Source organism: Halichoerus grypus, chromosome 6, assembly GCF_964656455.1.
Source record: "Halichoerus grypus chromosome 6, mHalGry1.hap1.1, whole genome shotgun sequence".
NCBI classification, from domain to species: domain Eukaryota; kingdom Metazoa; phylum Chordata; class Mammalia; order Carnivora; family Phocidae; genus Halichoerus; species Halichoerus grypus.
Genome location: NC_135717.1, coordinates 148,311,070 through 148,330,459, shown reverse-complemented (window position 1 = coordinate 148,330,459; position 19,390 = coordinate 148,311,070). Strand labels below are relative to the sequence as shown.

At 39.2% G+C, this 19,390-nt stretch overlaps 1 protein-coding gene across 4 annotated transcripts in view; it reads left to right on the top strand.

Annotated features, from left to right (window-relative positions):
* Nucleotides 1-19,390, top strand: part of KITLG (KIT ligand) — an 86,413-nt gene that overhangs the window by 19,854 nt on the left and 47,169 nt on the right. For 3 of the 4 annotated variants that reach the window (XM_078076396.1, XM_078076398.1, XM_078076397.1), the window contains one exon: nt 13,687-13,800. In XM_078076396.1, the coding sequence (XP_077932522.1) occupies nt 13,687-13,800 (114 nt within the window). Of the gene's footprint in view, nt 1-8,920; nt 8,968-13,686; nt 13,801-19,390 lie in introns of all 4 variants that reach the window. The other variant, XM_078076395.1, reaches the window with a different exon arrangement.

Genomic DNA, 19,390 nt, shown 5'->3' with positions numbered 1-19,390 from the left:
ACTTCAACATCTAAAGGATTAGTAGTAATGATTAAATAACTATGGCAGTCATGTCATGATCTGTCAGTACCAGGCATCTTGTGGGTGCTTTACATAACACTGTCTTATTTAATCGTTTCAAAAACCCAAAGAAATGCTATCCCTAAGAGAAGACTGAGGCTCACAGAGCTTACAGCATGTCAGTGATGGAATTAGGATTAGAATCCATGTCTTTGCTGATGTTCTTCTGCTCTAAACATCAGCTCCATCAACAATGAACTTTCAGTTGGAATTGTCTTGTTACCAAAGGAACATGTCCTGGGCATGTCAAGGATAAATGCTTTGTTGTGCTTTAGGTAGCAGAATTACATTAACATTCTCATGGATTGCCAATCAAAAAATTGCTTTTTTTTTTTTTAAAGTTTAAAATGATGCTTATCTTACAATTTGAATTTTGGAACACTACTGCAAAATTCCTAAGGAAAGTTTAGACTAAGCTTTATGAGAAATAATTGCTTAATAACTTGGGTTCTTTTCTCCTAGTATTACTTAGGGTTTAGGTACATGTGGTATAATCCATTCTAGCTAAACAGAAGGGGAGATATAATGAAAGGTATTTGATGGCTTATAAAACCACTGGAGGGGCCAGAAGAGGAGGCTGAGCTTCCAGAATCCTTTGGTCACCTAGAACCCAGTTAAGTCCACTGCTTCCTTTAAAACTGTTACAGCTAGTGCAGGAAGCTGTTACTGCTCCTGACTGAAGGGACTCTTTGCTCCCACTACCATCCGAGTGAGCAAAATGCATGCCCAGCATCCAGCTCTTTTCTCAAAAATATCCTTCCCATATCAGTCTTGCAGGGTTGTACCTGATTGGCCGAGTCACCTCTGCAACTGTAGCTAATTGCAAAGGAGCAGAAGTGGAGAATATGCTAGGAGAGGGTTGGAGTGGAATTTGAAAGAGCCAATCCACAGTATCCTCTACACTCACTACTCCTATACTGTTCATTACATTTCACTTTTCTTCTTTCAAGTTGATCTAAATCAGGAGCTTCTAATATGTAGCCCTTGAACCAAATGCAACTTTGTATACCTTTTTAGACCTTTCTGTTTTCCCTAATGATACAGTACCCCTGAGCTAGGACAGCCTAAAATAGCCTGTTTCAGACTTTAGAGGATACCTAAAAATCACATGGAGGGCTTGTTAAAAGTGTACATTCCTGAGATGTACAGAAATTTAGATTCTGTATGATGCTCAGGAATCTACAATCTCAGTAAACACCTCCAGATGATTACACACTTTCATCTAAAGGAAAGACAGCTGACTCCCTGTTTCAGTTAGAGCATTTTGAGTGAAAGTGGGGGGGACATTTCAACAGTTTATTCAACTTAACCAAAGGCAGTTGGTGTGTCCAGCACACACTGAGCAATCAGGAATGCTTAGGCCATGACCTTTGCAAATCAGGCTTGCCATCTGATGTGATGTAGAAAATGATCAAGATTGTGAGTGTGCTTTAGCTCATGCCTTTAATCCCCACTGGTTCTGATGCTGTTTGGAAGCGGAGTACGAAGATTTCGTTTATTTTAATGTAGTAAAAAAAAGCCTAGGTGGGGAAAAAAACTTTGGCGATTTCCTGAGCTTGCTTCCTCAGATTAAGTTTTCTTAAAACTTAAAAGGCCCTGAGAAACCAAACTTGTCAGACTCCTGGTAGCTGATCTGACAAGACATCTGAGTACATTTAATTGCAACCATAGGAGAACAAAAAACACAAGAAGTTCTAGGAACTTCAGTCCTTCAGTCCAGATTCAGTACATGGGATCAGATAGCAACTGGAACCTACATTCATTTTTCCATCTCTCAGTTGTTCAGAATGCACAAGATATTGCAGATTTTGAAAAATTGCAGAGCTTTTTGATTTACCTGAGATTACACTTTCAGAAGTGAGTCATGTAGTTGAAAGAGTATAAATTAGAATTTGTTTTTATACCCTTTTTTTTTTTTTTGGAAAGCTACAACGCTCAAGAGTACATATTGTGGTTTAATTTTAAGAGCAACTAACTGACATAATAGTGAACAACGCCGTCCAAAAAGAACAAGGGCCGGTGGAGTACTGGAGGTGCATTTCAGAACTGTCATGATTTTTTTTTTTTTTTTTTTTTTGCTATGTTTCTATACTTTGGCCAATTTGGGGGGCCTATCTCCTATTTCCTTGAAAATATATTTACTCGCAAAGAGAATTGGCAACAAATATGTAAATCTAGGTTCAACATTAAACTAGCACCCACCAATTTTCCAGAGTAGTTTGGTTTGTTACATATCCTCCTCATAAAATTGATTAGAATTAGTCATCAGTATCTCCCTAGAATACAGTGGATTATACTGTTCAGGGGAAGTCTCTCCTTGTGTTTTTATAGAACTGCTATATTTTTGAAGAGCTAATGACCTGTATTACCCTTGTTTCTAATGAAATAAGGTCTGCTGCTGGCATAAATACTTCTTCTGTCATGTAAGTGTCTTACAAAATAGGAATAACAAAACTTGAACACCTAGGCCCTAGATTCTAGCCTGAGGTAGTTCGTTGCATGGGTTTTCACACAGTGGTGAAGCCTCTGAGCTCACCTGGCTTTCAGTAGCCACAGGTGAGTTGTTCCCAGGCACAGACCATTTAAGAAAGAGGAAGGCTGAGCTTATCACGATAGCTCCACTGTTCTTGAGCTGCCTTCTTTTCTACTAAGACCAAAGTTAATACTCTAGCCTTTCCGAATTACCTGCTCTCCTTCCTTTTCAAGCTTTCCTGGTATATCCTTGAGATTCCCCACACTCATTTATCCCTGTGAACCCACGGTGGATGGATTCCAATTCTATCAGTCCTACAGAAATGATCCTTGTCAGTGTCAACTCCATGAGGTGTTTTTCGGCAACCGTCAGGTTGACATCTTTATTTTTATTTTTTTTAAGATTTTATTTATTTATTTGTCAGAGAGAGAGCACAAGCAGGGGGAGTGCAGGGGGAGCGGCAGGCGGTGGGGAGGGGGAGGCGCGGGTAGAAAGCAGGCTCCCCACTGAGCAAGGAGCCCAATGTGGGACTTGATCCCAGGACCCTGGGATCATGAACTGAGCTGAAGGCAGACGCTTAACCAACTGAGCCCCCAGGCACCCCAAGGCTGACATCTTTTAGTGCTTGTTTTGTTGCTCATACTTGCCCTTTTGTGCTTTCTTTTTACAGTGGCTGCAGATCCCACAGTCAACTGATTTGCCTCTCCTGTGCTTGGCTTCTCATTGTCGCATCTATGCAGATAGTTCTTCTTCCTCCTTAGATGTGGTATCTGTCCTGCAGGGTTTTGGGTGATAACTTCCAATCTCCAGCTGCCACTTCTCTTACATATCCTGGCTCAGTGAAAAGCACTACTTCTTACCCAGTCACCTAAACTGGAACTTGAGGTCATTTGTGACTCCTCCCCTTTTTACCCCACACACTTTGTCAGTCACCCATGTCCCAGTCTACTTCCATATCCTCTTGAACTTATCCATTTCCCTCCACTCCCACTGCCTCTGCCCCAGTTGATGACTTCAGTGACCTCCATGCCCCCCAGTCTATCCTTCAGGCTGATGCTTGATAAGCCTTTCAAAAATAAATCTGATCTTGATACTCCTCTGCTTAAAGTCCTTCCAGAGCGCCCCATGTCTCTAAGATAAAATCCAAATCAATTATCAGAATTGGGAGGACCTCTGCCTATCTCTCTAGCTATGTCTATTTTATTGTTTATTCCTTGAAACTCATTTTCCGGTCATATCATCAATGTGAAGTTCTATGAAAATGCCTTGTTTTCTCACTTCTGTGGGCACCTGCTCTTTCCTCTGTCAGGGGTCTTCACCCCTGCTCTCTTTGATTGGGTTAACTTCACCTTTGAAGAATAGGTCCTCTCCCAGGAGCTCTCTCTGAGCCCCTCCTTCAGTTCCCCTTTCCCAAAGTCAGGTTTAGCTGTCCCTCCTGGGACCCTCCCCTCTCTGCCTGTCTCCCTGCTGTGTTCCCTAGTAGTTTGAGCTTCCAGAGGCCAAAATCAATATCTTCTGTCTTTATCTTATACACTTATATACTTATCAGGTGTTCCATAAATGTTTGTTAAATGTATAGGTAGCTCTTCTTAGAAGTCTGAAAAGTACTCAATTTTGTTTTTACCAGAAGGAACAACTTACACATTTGTTTCTTGTTTTTCCTCTCCCTCTAGCTATGAAAATTTTTAAAAAGCTATAGTGAAGTATAGCTTGATTTACCTGTACTACTTGTTTACCCAGCCTAGTAATAATTTGACACTGTGACTTCAATCAAAAACTGATTCAGCCAAATGGACCTATATGCCATCCACTGCATAGGTATTTTAAATAAAATTGAATAGTTCATTAAATATAAATAAAGTCAGTTTTATTATCTGACTGGCCTGGTATTTTTCTTCCTAATATATAGTATAGGTCTTGGTTTAAACCCACTGAAGCATGTCTTACTCACCTGCAAACTCTGGTTGGTGGGAAGGTTACATGTAATAATATCTGCAAACTGCTCCTCCTATGTGTGGCCCTTAGTTAGACGTCAGTGTATGTGAGTCATTTTCCCTTTAAATAGCGTTTACATTTAGAGTAAGGACTGACCATCAAGGGTAATTTTTCTCATTTTTTTCCCATTGAAATTCTTGAATTTACTGTTTACATTAAAGCTGTTGCCTATCTTTTTATATTAAACAATTTATTTCTAGGTTGTTCAGTTTTCGTTAGTAGAGCATATTCACCACAGATTTTAGTGATCATCCATATTTTAGGATATTTTCATTTCACCTCACAAAAGGATCTACATGGAGAGATGCGGACGTGTATCTTCACAAGATTTTAGTGCACCAGTTTGGACTCGAAGAAGCTGGTTTGAGTTTCACTTAGCTATCCTGTTAACAATCTCCTGGTAGCAGATTTATTTTTTCTCAACTTTACTATTACATGTTTCCTTTGCCCCTTTGAGCTTATTGGACAACCACTAGAGAAGAATTTGAGCCTGTGTAGGGATGATTAGGTATTTTCTCTATAATGTGTAACGGTATATTTTTTAAAAATTAAACATCTGAAGGAAGAAGTCACGTAGAATTAAATGGTTCTTCCCTGAACCAGAATCTGTTGTTGGTTTACATTAAGGTTATTTTTGAAGGATGTTGTTCATATGACCTCAAAAGACCTGAACTCAAGACTAATTACTATACCTGTATCTTGGTAACTTGCTTTCCTGGTTCTGGGTAGCGAAGCCAGTTGGCCCGCTTCCAGAGCACATTTGGGCTACAAGGGAACTAACTGCTTGCTTTGCTAGCTGGCATTCAAGATTAAAGCGAAGATGAATGTTGTTTTTGGCAGCAGCTGCTGTTTTGTTCGGGGCAGACCTAATACCACTCTGTAGGTCTGTGCATAAAGAAAACAAGCTACACAGACACTCCACTACCTCTCCAACTTTGGGAAGTGTGTAATGTGGGCCCTGGCAACGCATATTTTTAAAATCGCTTCTCAAGTTCACAGAGAGAAAAGTTTGGTTTTTGTCATTGTTGTTGTTTTCCTCCAAGTTTAGAAGCTTGGAATTTTCTGATTTCTCAAACAGCATTTGTTACCCTGATGTACTTGGGCTACCTGCATGTCCGTTTGTACTAAAGGAAAGAAGTGTGCAAAGCAACTTCTGTGATAACACACACATGTTCAGATCAAGTAAATAGTTTGCTTTAGAGGGACTTTGAAGCTCCTTTTCCTGGCATGTGGCTTTTTATTGTAAGGAAGGTTCTTAGGTTCAGAAAGAATTGATGATTGGGTGAATTTCGCACCGGGGTCTGCCGAGACTGGTTCTCAACAAACATGAGCCATCGGTAAGACCTTTGCCTTTCAGGGTCTCCAGCCTCATCTTCCTGTAGCTTTCCCCCATCTTCTTCAAAGTATCTTTTCAGTACTATCTGCCACTGTTAAAACCTCCCAGAAAAAGATCTGCTGTATCTGTCATTCATAATGGAGTATGAATGTTTGTCACTTTTCTTCCCTCTACCAAAACTGTTTCTTTCATGTGGCTTAGTTCTAACAACACAACCACATTTCTTAGTCTTTTTTTTTTTCATCATGTAAATAATGTAAAGGCAATTTTTAGCAGTGAAAGGGTTATTGGAATTGTGTGTGATGTGGGGAGTATGTGGGGGACACTTTTGACGCATGCCTCTAAATAAAAACATCTAGAACTGCCGACAATAAGATTAGTTCAGTGTGTCTGTGCAATGAAAGGTTATCATGAAATGAGAGGTTATCACACAATGAGTGTGACCTAGAGAGAAAAGTTGTACGATGCTAAAACAAAGTAGCCAAAGAAAAATGTCATAGGCAGAAGCAGAGAATGTTAGAGGAAAAAAAAAAAAAAACAGTGAGATGATTGCCCAAACTGAAAAGATACATTTTAGAGCAGAAGTCACAAACACAGGGACATTTTGCTTCAGCATTCTATCTCCGATAGGGTGTGTGCACGAGCACACCCCCCCACATTTAGGCACCTGTAAACAAAGATAAGTATTTTGGTGCTACACAGAAATACCTCACTTAACTGGAAGTCATTTGTTAACTGACACTACTCTAAACACAGTTGAGAACAGAGAAATAAATTGAAAAAAGCTTCTGAATCCAAAATCAGTGTCAAAATATCTGTATACTAAAGGTCATACTCTTTGTTCATGGAAGATTGACTCTATAAAGTCCTCTTCCCTATTCAGTTTGAAAAGTCCTTGTTTCCCTGGTTTCCTTGACAATCCAAAACCCATAAACCACACAACAAATAATTGCACAGCACCTGCAGTTTGAAAAGTTTTCATTTGATCCTCACCATTGCTCCATGAAGTAGGTAAGGCAAAAATTATTCTTATTCTCATCTTCTACACTGATAAACAGATGCTTCGAAAGACTAATTGGCTTCTTTGAGGTCACACGGTAAAGGGCTCAAGAGGTTTCCGGGATCCACGTTCTGCTCTCTGCTACCACCGGTTTTCAAAAGCATGTGTTTTCTTTTTTCTTTCTTGCCCATGGAAACCTTTGTTCAAATAAAATCTTACCCAGAAGCATGAACAAATAAAACAGAAAAAAACCAAGCTGCTTTGCTTAAAGCAGGGGTTGGGGGCCCAGAATACTGACAGGGGCAGTTTATTTTCCTTACCAGGAAAGCTTGGACATCACAATACTATGCCATTCATCCATTAATTCATTCAAAATTTCTTGAGCTCTTAGTTTTCTATTGCTGCTGTAACAAATTACCACAAACTTAGTGACTTATGAAACAATAGAAATTTATTAGGTTACAGTTTTGGGGATTCAGAAATCCAAAGTTGGTGGGCTTACTGAGCTAAAATCAAGGTGTCCGTGGGACTATGTTCCTTCCTGAAGGCTCTAAGGTAGACTTTGGTCCTTGACTTTTTCAGCTTCTGGAAGCCACTGGCATTCCTGGACTCCTGGCCCCTTCCCAGCAATGGCAAGTAAAGTCCTTATCATGTCACATCTTACCCCTTCTTCCCTTATTGCATTTCTCTAGCCAGAGCTAGAAAAGGTTCTATTTGTAAGGAGCCATAGGATTCTTTTGAACCCAGGGAATCCAGAGTAGTCTCTCTACCTCAAGGTCCTGAGCTAAATCACATCTGTAGAGTCCATTCTGCCATACAAGGAAAAAATTCACAAGTTCCAAGAATTAGGGCCTGGCCATCTTTATGCCATTACTCTGCCTATCAAATCCACCCCCATCAAATCCACAACACATGTGTTGTGTGTTGCTATTGAGACTACAGGAGGCTAGAAATAGGCATACTAGCAGTAAAATATGTTGCAGATATTGACCTGACAGCCTGGGAGAAACAGGTAAAGTGAGAAACCAACAAAAAATAAAATCTGAAAAACAGTCTTTCAAACAAATACTGTACTTTGGAGCTACTTAGAGAAAGGCGGTCACAACTACATACTTGAAATGCTTTCTCCCCCTACCCACCTTTATTGAGGTATGACTGACAAAAATCGTATATATTCAAGGTATACAGTGTGATGTTTGATATAAGTATACATCACAAACTGACTACAATCCAACTATCACCTCATAGTTACCCTTTTCTTCTGTGTGTGGTGAGAACACTTGAGATCTACTCTCAGCAAACTTCAAGTATATAATATAGTCTTATTAACTATAGTCCCTGTGTTGTACATTAAGTCCACAGAACTTATTCATCTTATAACTGAAAGTTTGTACCCTTTGATCTAGGTCTTCCCCAGCCTCTCGTAACCCCCACTCTATTCTACCCTGTTACCATGAATTTGACTTTTTCTTTTCTTTTCTCTTCTCTTCTTTAATTTTCTTTTCTTTTTCCTTTCCCTTTCTTTTTTTCTTTTTTTTTTTTTTAGATTCTACATGTAAGTGAGATCATACAATATCTGTCTATGTCTGGCTTATTTCACGTAGTCTTTTATTTCATGAACCTGAATCATCAAAAAAAGTAAGGTTTAATACTTCTACCCACTGTTTAAGAAATAAAGGAAATGTGTGTACTATATATTAGAAAAATGTCTATAATCTATATAGACTAATACTGAAAAATTACTTTTCTATATAAAGAAGTAAGCTCTGCATTTCAGCCCTCTCCTCTCACGTGAATACTGATGAGGGACATTACTCCCATGACTCCTCCTCTGTTCTAATGTTTAGTTATGCCAGAGTGAATTGTTGTTACAAAAGGCGAATATCCCATACTACTAGCTAAGTATATACAAAAATAAATTACAAGTTTATGTAACAGCTTTAAATGAAGTGCTTCAAGAAATAGTTTGTCAGAGATGTGTGACTGTATTAACAGATTTAATTTTAGCCCTAGCCAAATAGATTCCTATAAAATGAGCAAAATCCTATCTTTACAGGTGTTTGTATATAACTGATGCAAAAAAAGGATATGGAGGCTACCCTGGTGAGATTATTTTGCAATTATTATAGATGTCTGTATTAGAATATTTGTTAAAACTGTGATAGAACATATATTAAAAATTGTGGTATCCTGAAAAATGCAGACTATTCTGCTGTGGCATGGATTATGGAACATACTTGTCTCTATATGCTTGATATCTGAAAAATCACTGAAGTTTTGGAGCTGTGCTATTTGGAGCCCTGACCAGTGATCTGACTTCTTTGTGGGAATGCTGTGACAGTATGGGATGGAGGACAGGATTTAGAATTGGACAGATCTGTTTTTTATCACTTAGAAGTCCAAATCTCTCTGTAGCTCAATTTCTTCATCTTTAAAGTGACAATATTTGAATAAAATCTTTAAAAATTTTTTTTTTTTTAGAAAAGGGCACCTAGGTGGCTCAGTGGGTTAAGCGTCTGCCTTCAGCCCAGGTCATGATCCTGGGGTCCTGGGATCGAGCCCCACATTGGGCTCCCTGCTCAGAGGGGAGTCTGCTTCTCCCTCTACCCTTCCACCTGCTCATGATCTCTGTCTCTCTCTCACTCTCTCAAATAAATAAATAAAATCTTAAAAAAAAATTTAAAATAAAAAAATAAAATTAGGATATATGAAACTTAAAGTTTGTGATAAGATATACAAAATGTTTGGTACATAATAAATGTTCAGTAAATGGTAGCCATTATTCACTGTATTGTTGAAACAACACCAGCATCTGCACTCACATTTTTCAACATCCTGTCTGATAGCACTGATGAACTGTCCATGCTCTTATTTAAAGCCAGGCCCTGTGATTGACAGCTAGATCTTACCCCTTCTTGCCTTTTCAAGAACGTTGCTCAAGAAGTTGCCTCTCTTCTAATCCACGTTGCCAGTTACACCCACCTGCTGCGTCATCCACACAGGCATATGGACAACCTGATGTTTCTACCGGCTTACAGAGAGAACTCGCCCCTCGCCCCAAGTCCTTGCCAATTGCTACCCCACTTTGTTTTTATTTATTTATTCGTTTGTCTGTTTGCTCTCCTTTGAAGGACAACTCTTTAAAAGAGCTGTCTACATTCATGGTTTCTAATTACTCTCTTATGTTCTCTTAAACTCATTCCAGACTGGCTTTTCCATAACTGCCTCAGTAAAAATGTTCTTATTAATGTCACCAGTGAGCTGTATCCTGCCAAGTCCAGGGGTCAGTTCTCGGTTCTCCTCTTACTTGACCTATTACGAGTATTTGACATAGTTTGACCTCCTCCTCCAGGTAATTTTTCTTTTTTTAAACTTGGCTTCCTCCTACTCCTTTGGCTTCTCTCTCAAGCTCCCCAGCTCTTTTGTGAGTTCTAAATCTTCTCTCAGACCTCTTCTAGTTAGAGCACCATAGGACTCAATTCTTTGTTCTTGTTTCTGTCTGTCCTCACTCCCTGGATGGGTTCATCCACTCTTTTGAATGATGAATAAATTCCATTTATACATCAAAGGCTATCATTTATATATCTAGCCCAAACTTCCCTTCTAAATCCAGATTCAAATATCATGACCTCTAATATCCTCCCTAAGGTATCTCAAAGACATTTCAAATTTAGCACACTCAAAATTCAGCTCCTGATCTCCCCTCCAGGCCTTCTCTACCCTGAGCCTTCCCTATATCAGTTGATGGCAACACCATCCTTCCATTTGCTCAAGCCAAAATCCTTGGAGTCCTCTCTGACTCTTTCAAATCACATTCCAACTATCAGGAAATCTTATTGGCTGAGCCTACAGGGGACATGGAATCTAACCACTTCTGGTCAGTGCATTGCTACAACCCTTTCTTGCTTGGGTTGTAACAAGAGCCCCTAACTGGTCTGTTTCTACCTATTGCTGCCCTAAAGTTGGTTCTCACCACAGCAATCAAAGTGATTTTTTAAAAAAATATTTATTTATTTGAGAGAAAGAAAGAGACCGAGATAGCGACAGAGAGCACGAGTGGGAGGAGAGGGAGGAGCAGGCTCCTGCTGATCAGGGAGCCCAACGTGGGGCTCGATTCTAAGACCCCAGGATCATGACCTGAGCCGAAGGCAGATGCTTAATGGACTGAGCCACCCAGGTGCCCCCAACGTGACTTTTTTTTAAAGCCTTTTTTTTTTTTAAACAGTTTTAGGTTCACAGCAAAATTGAGAGGAAAGTACAGAGATTTCCCCTATGCTTCCTGACCCTACACGTGTACAGAATGGTATATTTGTTACAATTGATAAATCTACACAGATACATCTTAATCATCCAAAGTCCATAGTTTACACTGGGTTTACTCTTGGTGTTGTACCTTCTATGAGTTTGGACAAATGTACAATGACATACCTACCATTATACAGAGTATTTTCAGTGCCCTAAAAATCCTGTATTCCACCTTTTCATTCCTCCCCCTACAACCTCTGGCAACCACTAATCTTTTTGCTACCTTTTCCAGTATGTCGTAATAGTTGAATCGTAGAGTATGTAGCCTTTTTGGATTGGCTTCTTTCATTTAATAATATACATTGAAGTTTCCTCCCTGTCTTTTCATGGCTTGATAGATGGTTTCTTTTTACTACTGAATAATATTCCATTGTCCAATATACCACAGTTTATTTACCACCTACCAAAGAACATCCTGGTTGCTTCCAAGAAATCATTTGCACAATTTAGTCTTCATTTAAGTCCAAGGGAGACAGTGCTATGAAGAGTGTGACCCCACAGTGCTGAAAGGAGCTTTAACAAAACTTAAACCGGGATTACTGCTAAAATAGAAGATCACATTGGTAAAACAATAAAAAAGTTTGAATTTTGTTTACAAGCCACTATTATCTATGTAGGTAACATTGTAGTCTCAGAAATTTCAGTAAATGATAATCATCATTTGGTCCAGTATAATATCTAGTTAGCATGCAGGTATTAGTGGAAAATAATCCGTTTTTTTTTTTGCTGTTGTTGTTTTGTTTTTTTAAAGATTTTATTTGTTTGACAGAGGGAGACACAGCGAGAGAGGGAACCCAAGGGGAGGGAGTGGGAGAGGGAGAAGCAGGCCTCCCGCCGAGCAGGGAGCCCGATGCCGGGCTCGATCCCAGGACCCTGGGATCATGACCTGAGCTGAAGGCAGACACTCAACGACTGAGCCACCCAGGCGCCCCGGTTTTTTTTTTTTTAAATACATGGCAGCTACATAAATAGGGAAGATTTCTAGCCATGCGCAGATGGACTTTGTGTAATTTTAAGATGCCATAAATGAATGTTAACTCATAAAAGAACTCTGACATTTTAAAATATCTTCACATCTCCATGCCTCTGCTCATGCTGTTTGTCTTTCCTGGAATTTTCATCCCTTCCTTGTCAACTCTTACAAACTCCTCCTTATCCTCCAAAAGCCAGCCAGAGTCACATTTTCTCTCTGGCTTTTCTTGGCATGGTCTTCCTGCCAAGGGTTCTCCTCCCTAAGGTTAATTGATTAATTGCTTCCTCCTTTGTGTTCCCAAAGCATTTATCGCAGAGTGTGCATTTTATTTATGTACCTGCCTCTGAGTTGCAAGGGCACCTTCATCACCTTTGTTTCTCTAGTGACTGTCACAGTCCCTATCTCATAATATCTGCTCAATAAAATGGATTTGAATTTGAAGCATTAGACCATTTTTACCTTCGTCACTGATTCATCCAGCGAATATTTATTAAGAACTTTTAATATGCAAGGTGCTGTGTTATGGGCTCTCAAGTTACTAAAAAAAGAGAATTGGATGCCCGATTTCTTAAAAACCTCAAATATAATATAATAAGAAAAAACAAGTCCTGCATAAAAGTAACTATAAAACATGGTTGTGTTATTTTCAAGGAGAGGTATGTGTAAGCGCACGTGTGTAGGTGATTACGTCACGCTAGGGTTCAAGAATTTCTTCCTATTCACTAAGGAAATGTTCTTCCATAGCAAATGGTTAAAAAGCTGTGATTAAAAACTGATTCATTTGATGTCTCATAAAAGGTTAAATTCTCTGCTAGATCTAAAAATACATGTCTCGGGCGCCTGGGTGGCTCAGTTGGTTAAGTGACTGCCTTCGGCTCAGGTCATGATCCTGGAGTCCCAGGATTGAGTCCCACATCGGGCTCCCTGCTTGGCAGGGAGTCTGCTTCTCCCTCTGACCCTCCCCCCTCTCATGTGCTCTCTCTCTCTCTCTCTCATTCTCTCTCTCAAATAAATAAATGAATAAAATCTTTAAAAAAAATAAATAAAAAAAATAAAAAATAAAAATACATGTCTCTCCCTCACTTTGGTGTACTGTCCTACACTATTAGATTTAAAGCACTGCTCAGGTTTGCTGCTACTTGCCAAACAGTCTACACTTAAAGTAGAGAAAGTTTCTTTTGGTGCCTTGAGGTATGAATTTTATGCATTCCTAATTTTTAGAAAATCACCTCAAGTGGTAGATCCTTTATGTGTTGCTGCACGTTCATTCCTAATTCCCATTAAGAAATTGGCTCTAGAATGCTTGGACAAAAGTTAACAGTAATGTCATAGAAATGAAAAACCCAAACCACATTTTAAGGACAATTTTTTAAAAATTTGGTGAGCATACTTCAATTACTCAACACTGAATTGTATTTAAGCCAGTAGCATTTTTTTTTTTTAAATGTAGATTGTCTTTTCCACATTATGATATAAGATGTAAGAGCTTGCTTGATTGCAGATGTTAACTGGTCATCACCAGCAATTTTTCTGTTTTCATTTAGACTTGGATTATCACTTGCATTTATCTTCAACTACTCCTATTTAATCCTCTGGTCAAAACTAAAGGGATCTGCAGGAACCGTGTAACTGATGATGTGAAAGACGTTACAAAATTGGTAAGTAAGGAATGCTTTCAATAGCTGTGGGGTTTTTTTTCCTTGTGTTTTTTTGAAAAGATTTCATTTTTTTCTTGTCCCAAGTTAGTATTTTTCCAAGACAAAGGAAGAAATCAATGAGTTATTCTAAAGGGTGTATAGAGAGCAAGTAGGGAGATATTACGATGAAGGAGAATCTGTTGGTAAAATTGGTAATATCGCTGCAGTGACTTTGTTTCTTTGCTCATTTTTTTTGTCTCAGTCACAGGCAGCGAAGGACACTGGAGAGTTCTCTGTGTGCTGATGTGGTAGCACTAACTTGTTCCCCATTATCTCTGTAGTGGGTTCCTCAGTGTGTCTTTTGTCCCCTCCATGCCTTCCTTCTCTTCTCTAACAAGCCTAACAAAAAAAACCTGAGATAGCCATTCTCCCGTTTCCAACAGCATGAAGACCCCGTCACATGTGGGTGGGTATGTGCTCCCTCTGGGAACATAGCTGGAGAAGTGATTCGTTACCCAAATGTTGAACAGACTCATCTCCCACATTTGTCACATTGGAACTCATCCCTCAGCAAAAGCCATTTTACACCAGTGCCCCTTGGTCATGGCTAGCTTCATGCCATGATTCTCTTAAAATGCATACCAAGGAGAGAGAGATAATAGAGCATCTGGAATGCATTCTACCCAGCTCTCCTGATCTAGGGGAGATTTTACATGCCCATTTGAGCTACAATGTGTGACTTCAGGATGAGCAAACTTTGAGAAGCATTTTTTGTAAGTGCCTGGTTCAAAATTGCCACGTGGCATTCTGTTATTTGAAAATTGTCTAGAGAACAGATGATACGAGCATAGGGAAGAAATAAGGGTCATGAAATGGAGAAAAGAAAGAAAATTATATTTGTTGAGATACTTGTTTTCCCTACTCTTGATATATATTTCCTGGTTTATGTTTTATTTGGGGTTTATAGCCAAATTTCAAAACAGAAGTTTAATTCTATGGTCAGAGTCTTTCTGGCTTAGCCTCAATGCAGTTAGTAACATACACACACACACACACACAGTTTATGTGGATTCCTTAGAAGGATGTCTACAGGGTCCAGGTTTAAAAATTATTCTCTGATGCAGTAGCTGAAGATATATCAACACGTTTTATTTGAGGGGCTGGTGATCAAAGCAATGTAGCATTTGCCTGCTATGTGCCCATCTAGGTATTAAGGATGAGGTAAGAAAAGTTTTTGTTTTTTTTCAAAGATTTTATTTATTTATTTAAGAAGCAAGCACAAGCACAGGGAGGGACAGAGGGAGAGGCAGAGAATCTCAAGCAGACTCCGCATTAAGCACAGAGCCCGATGCGGGACTCAGAACCTGAAATCATGACCTGAGCTGAAACCAAGAGTCAGGCGCTCAATCAACTGAGCCACCCAGTCACCCCTGTTTTGTTTTGTTTTTTTCAAAGACCATAAAGCATAGACCTCTTCCTCAAGTTGCTTATTAATCTGTGACCCAAGAAACTATACTAAAAAGAAAATATATGCTTATATTATAAATTTTATGTTGGTAAAAGGCACTCATTGGTAAAAAAATGTTCGTTCAGTGAATGAAGACCTAATGTGCTTCACTGTGGTAAACATCATGATCTCCTGTGGTGCTTATTAAAATTACAGGTGTCTGGACTGCACTCTAAGAAACGGATACAATGATAGGTCTGAAGAAGGGCTCCGGGCATCTCATTTTAAAGAAATTTCTGAAAGGAGATTTAAGAACTACTGCTCTAGATGGTCTGTTCAGTCAAAATTTGGAGACCAAAGTGTCTTGATCCTAATTCAGTCCCAATTCTTATTATGACTAGTTTTATCTATGTTACATAAATTTATATGGATGTCAGATTAACATGAGTCTCAAAAATATGATGCTTAAAGTAGTTCACAACTGGGAAATTACAGCTCTCATGGGGCTTGACTGTGGAGCTGAGGATGATCAGTGGAGATCTGCAGTGGTCCTAAGGAGCAAATATCAAATATATTGGCAATGAATCATAGTTGGAAGATGATGGATGGTATATTTGACCACAGGCCAAGCATATCCAAAATTAACATGGTATTGAAGAAAAACTACTTAGGGGCGCCTGGGTGGCTCAGTTGGTTGGGCGACTGCCTTCGGCTCAGGTCATGATCCTGGAGTCCCGGGATCGAGTCCCATATCGGGCTCCCTGTTCGGCGGGGAGTCTGCTTCTCCCTCTGACCCTCCCCCCTCTCGTGCTCTCTCATTCTCTCTCTCTCTCTCAAATAAATAAATAAAATCTTAAAAAAAAAAAAAAAAGAAAAATTACTTATATGCATTATTACTTGCTAAGTGTTTAAGGAAAACTACTTAATGAGCATTACTTCCTGTGAAATATCGAACCTGTTTTTTCAAGTGGTGTAAGTAGGTATTACAAGCACCTTCCAAGATTATCCATCCTTGTCTTTGACCATCTGCTTATTTTCAGTCTGGTCCCTATCTGCTGATACAATGAAAAATGGCAAGAAGCATCACTGAGAAAGAAGAGCCTGGAAAAGAGATATTTATTAATATTGACACTAAAAGATAAATCCTCACCCCAAGAAAGCAAATGTAAAATCATTAGACTGAAAAAAGAGGGTTTTTTTCTCCCTTCCAGCAAATGACTCAGGGAAATTTTTTAATTTCTAGAGTTGATCTAGTGAAATTAGTGTGTTTAATTTGGATTATTGAAAAAAAAATCAAGTTAGTAAAAAATAGGACTCAGGGGTGACTGAGAGGCTTAGTCGGTTAGGTGTCCAACTCTTGTTTTCAGCTCAGGTCTTGATCTCAGAGTTGTGAGATTGAGTCCCATGTTGGGCTCCACACTGGGTGTGGATCCTGCTTAAGAGTCTCTCTCCCTCTCTCTATGCCTCCCCCCTTCTCTTTCTCTCTCCCCCCCCCAAAAAAATAGGACTCAGATTACTTCTAACTGAATAAAGACCTACATAATTCACAACCCATATTTCATAGAGTAGGAAATAGAAGAATAATCCCTGACCTCAAAATGTTAATGATCTAGTTTGGGAGATAAATTATCTCCATAAAAATATGAATGCATATCATTAATACCACAGTAACAACACATACATGGATGCCATTTAAAAGATTTCATGTAGGACCACCCTGTGCCAATATATTGGTTAAGGAATGGATTTTGGAATTTGGTAGACCTGCATTTAAATCCCAGCTTTTTGACCTTAAATAACTACCTTTCTAAATCTGTTTCTACTTCTCAATTTTATCTTATAGATTAAATAAGAGAATGTATATGTAAATTTATTTTTATCACAGTTATTGTCCTATAACTTCTTTGGGCCTCAGTTTCCTTATCAGTATTAAGATTAATAGTACTTCATAGAGTGATTATAAGGATTGAATCAGTAGAACAGTGTTAGGAACACAGCAAGTGCCTGCTAAATATTAGCTATTAGAAGTGGTAGTAGTGGTTGTGGGATCAGAGGATACTGGAGCTGAAAGGGAATTTAGAGACTGAGGGACGCCTGGGCAGCTCAGTCGGTTAAACCTCTGCCTTTGGCTCAGGTCATGATCCCAGGGTCCTGGGATCGAGCCCCATGTCAGGCTCCTTGCTCAGCGGGGAGCTTGCTTCTCCCTCTGCCTGCCGCTCCCCCTGTTTGTGCTCACTTGCTCTTGCACTCTCTCTCTCTCTCTCTCTCTCTCTGACAAAAATCTTTAAAAAAAAAATAAATAAATAAGGAAACTGAGACCCAGAAATGGTGAAGCCCAGCTCTGGGTCCCGTTACCAGCATTGTGCCTTCTACAACAGTAGTTTTCAAAGTGGCTCCTAGCGTCCACACAGCCACTCTGCCTTCATTTGTGTATCTGGATGTCCAAATAAGACTTGATGTGGAAAAAAGAATTGAGCTGAAAAAATGTTGGAAGTCACTGCTATAAACCAGCATTTGTAGGATATCATTTGAGAATCATTCAATTACCACGTTTTAGGATACTTATGAAAAGTACAGCTGCCAGGGCTCCCACTGCGGAAATACTGAGTCTCAGCTTGTGAGGATGGGGTGTTTCCAACTAGCATCGTAGGTGATAGGGATTTGCATGGAAGTGCCAGAACTGCTTAGGCGATCATACTTCTAATGTTGGGGTTTTTTCATTTTGGGGGGAAAAAAAAAAAGAACAAAAACAAAACTGTGTTCTTATCCTTAGCCTAAAACTCATTAATTTGACTAATTCAGACAGCAACGTGAGGGACTTCAGAGTTATATAGATACAGAGAATCACGGCCTCTCTCTGAAGTACGGTGGGGCAATTCCATAATGATACTTTGTCAGGTTGCACCTGTTAGAATAATTCAGCAATGCCCTGCCTCAAGGAGGTTACATAGAACAGAGGGATTTGCTTTACAGGCACAACCTTGGTACATTCGATTGGAGAGAAAAAAAGTAAGTTGACAGTACCACTTTTCTTACCTTGTGATCCCAGTAATCTCTTTGACTGAAATCATTTCTTTGCAGTCTCTACCGGTTCCTCCTCTGCATGAGGTGCAACTGGTACTGTGCCCACTGATCTGAAGTCTGTTTCCTTGGGATGGTTCTCATGTCACAGAAGCACATGATTTATGACCTTACGGTCATTTTTTTTTTTTTTTTAATTTCTTCTTGGACACTTTGTGCTGCCCCTATAGTCCCCATGGTTTTCATTTGAAATCCTTCTGGCATGTTTGCTCAGCAGAATAGTTCATCTATTTACAGAACATTTTGCTTTGTTTCTAAAAAATGTTGCAAGACTTGTTTTAAATGACAAACTCAGACCTACCTAAGGAAAGGGTCAAGTATATGGGAAGAGGATGAAACAAACTTTAAACACTTGTATCTCTGGGACAATTAGGCTGCAGCTTTTAACAGTTGTGTTCTAGAAGGAGGCATCCAAATATTGAAATAGTTCAAATTGGTTTCCTCTTTTGTTCTTCGTACTGTTCCCTTCATTTGTGATCATAGTTTTCTTTCATTTGGGGGAATTTAAATGTGACTATGTTGCTTTTTAAAAACTTTTTTGTTTTAAAATATCTACTAAGTAATTATTTGTCTTCCTCAAAATGTTCAAGGCAGGTTGCTTCCCAGCTCCATCTTATAAAGGTGAAATTACTCTGTCTTTCCCAGGTCAGTCTACAAATCAGAATAGAATTAAAACTCAGGAATTCATGGTTTTTGTGGTCTTATGATAGGCACTTATTTTAACACATGACTCTTAGAGTGTAACGTAATGGGAGTTTATAAAAATATCTCAGATAAATTTCACTTTGGACAGTTTTGAATAATCCTGATTTTTATTCTTCTTCAAGTACAATGTTTTTCAAATAGAATTACTACTGCATTAAAATAAAGTTTTGGAGTCTCTGAGTCTTTCCATTTCTAGATGAATTCTGAGCTTTTCTAAGTATATCTTCTCTTTAAAAGCAGAAATCTCAGGGGTGCCTGGGTGGCTCAGTTGGTTAAGTGGCTCAGGTCATGATCCCAGGACCCTGTGTCAGGCTCCCTGCTCAGTGGGGAGTCTGCTTCTCCCTCTGCCTCTCCTCCTTGCTCATGCTCTCTCTCTCT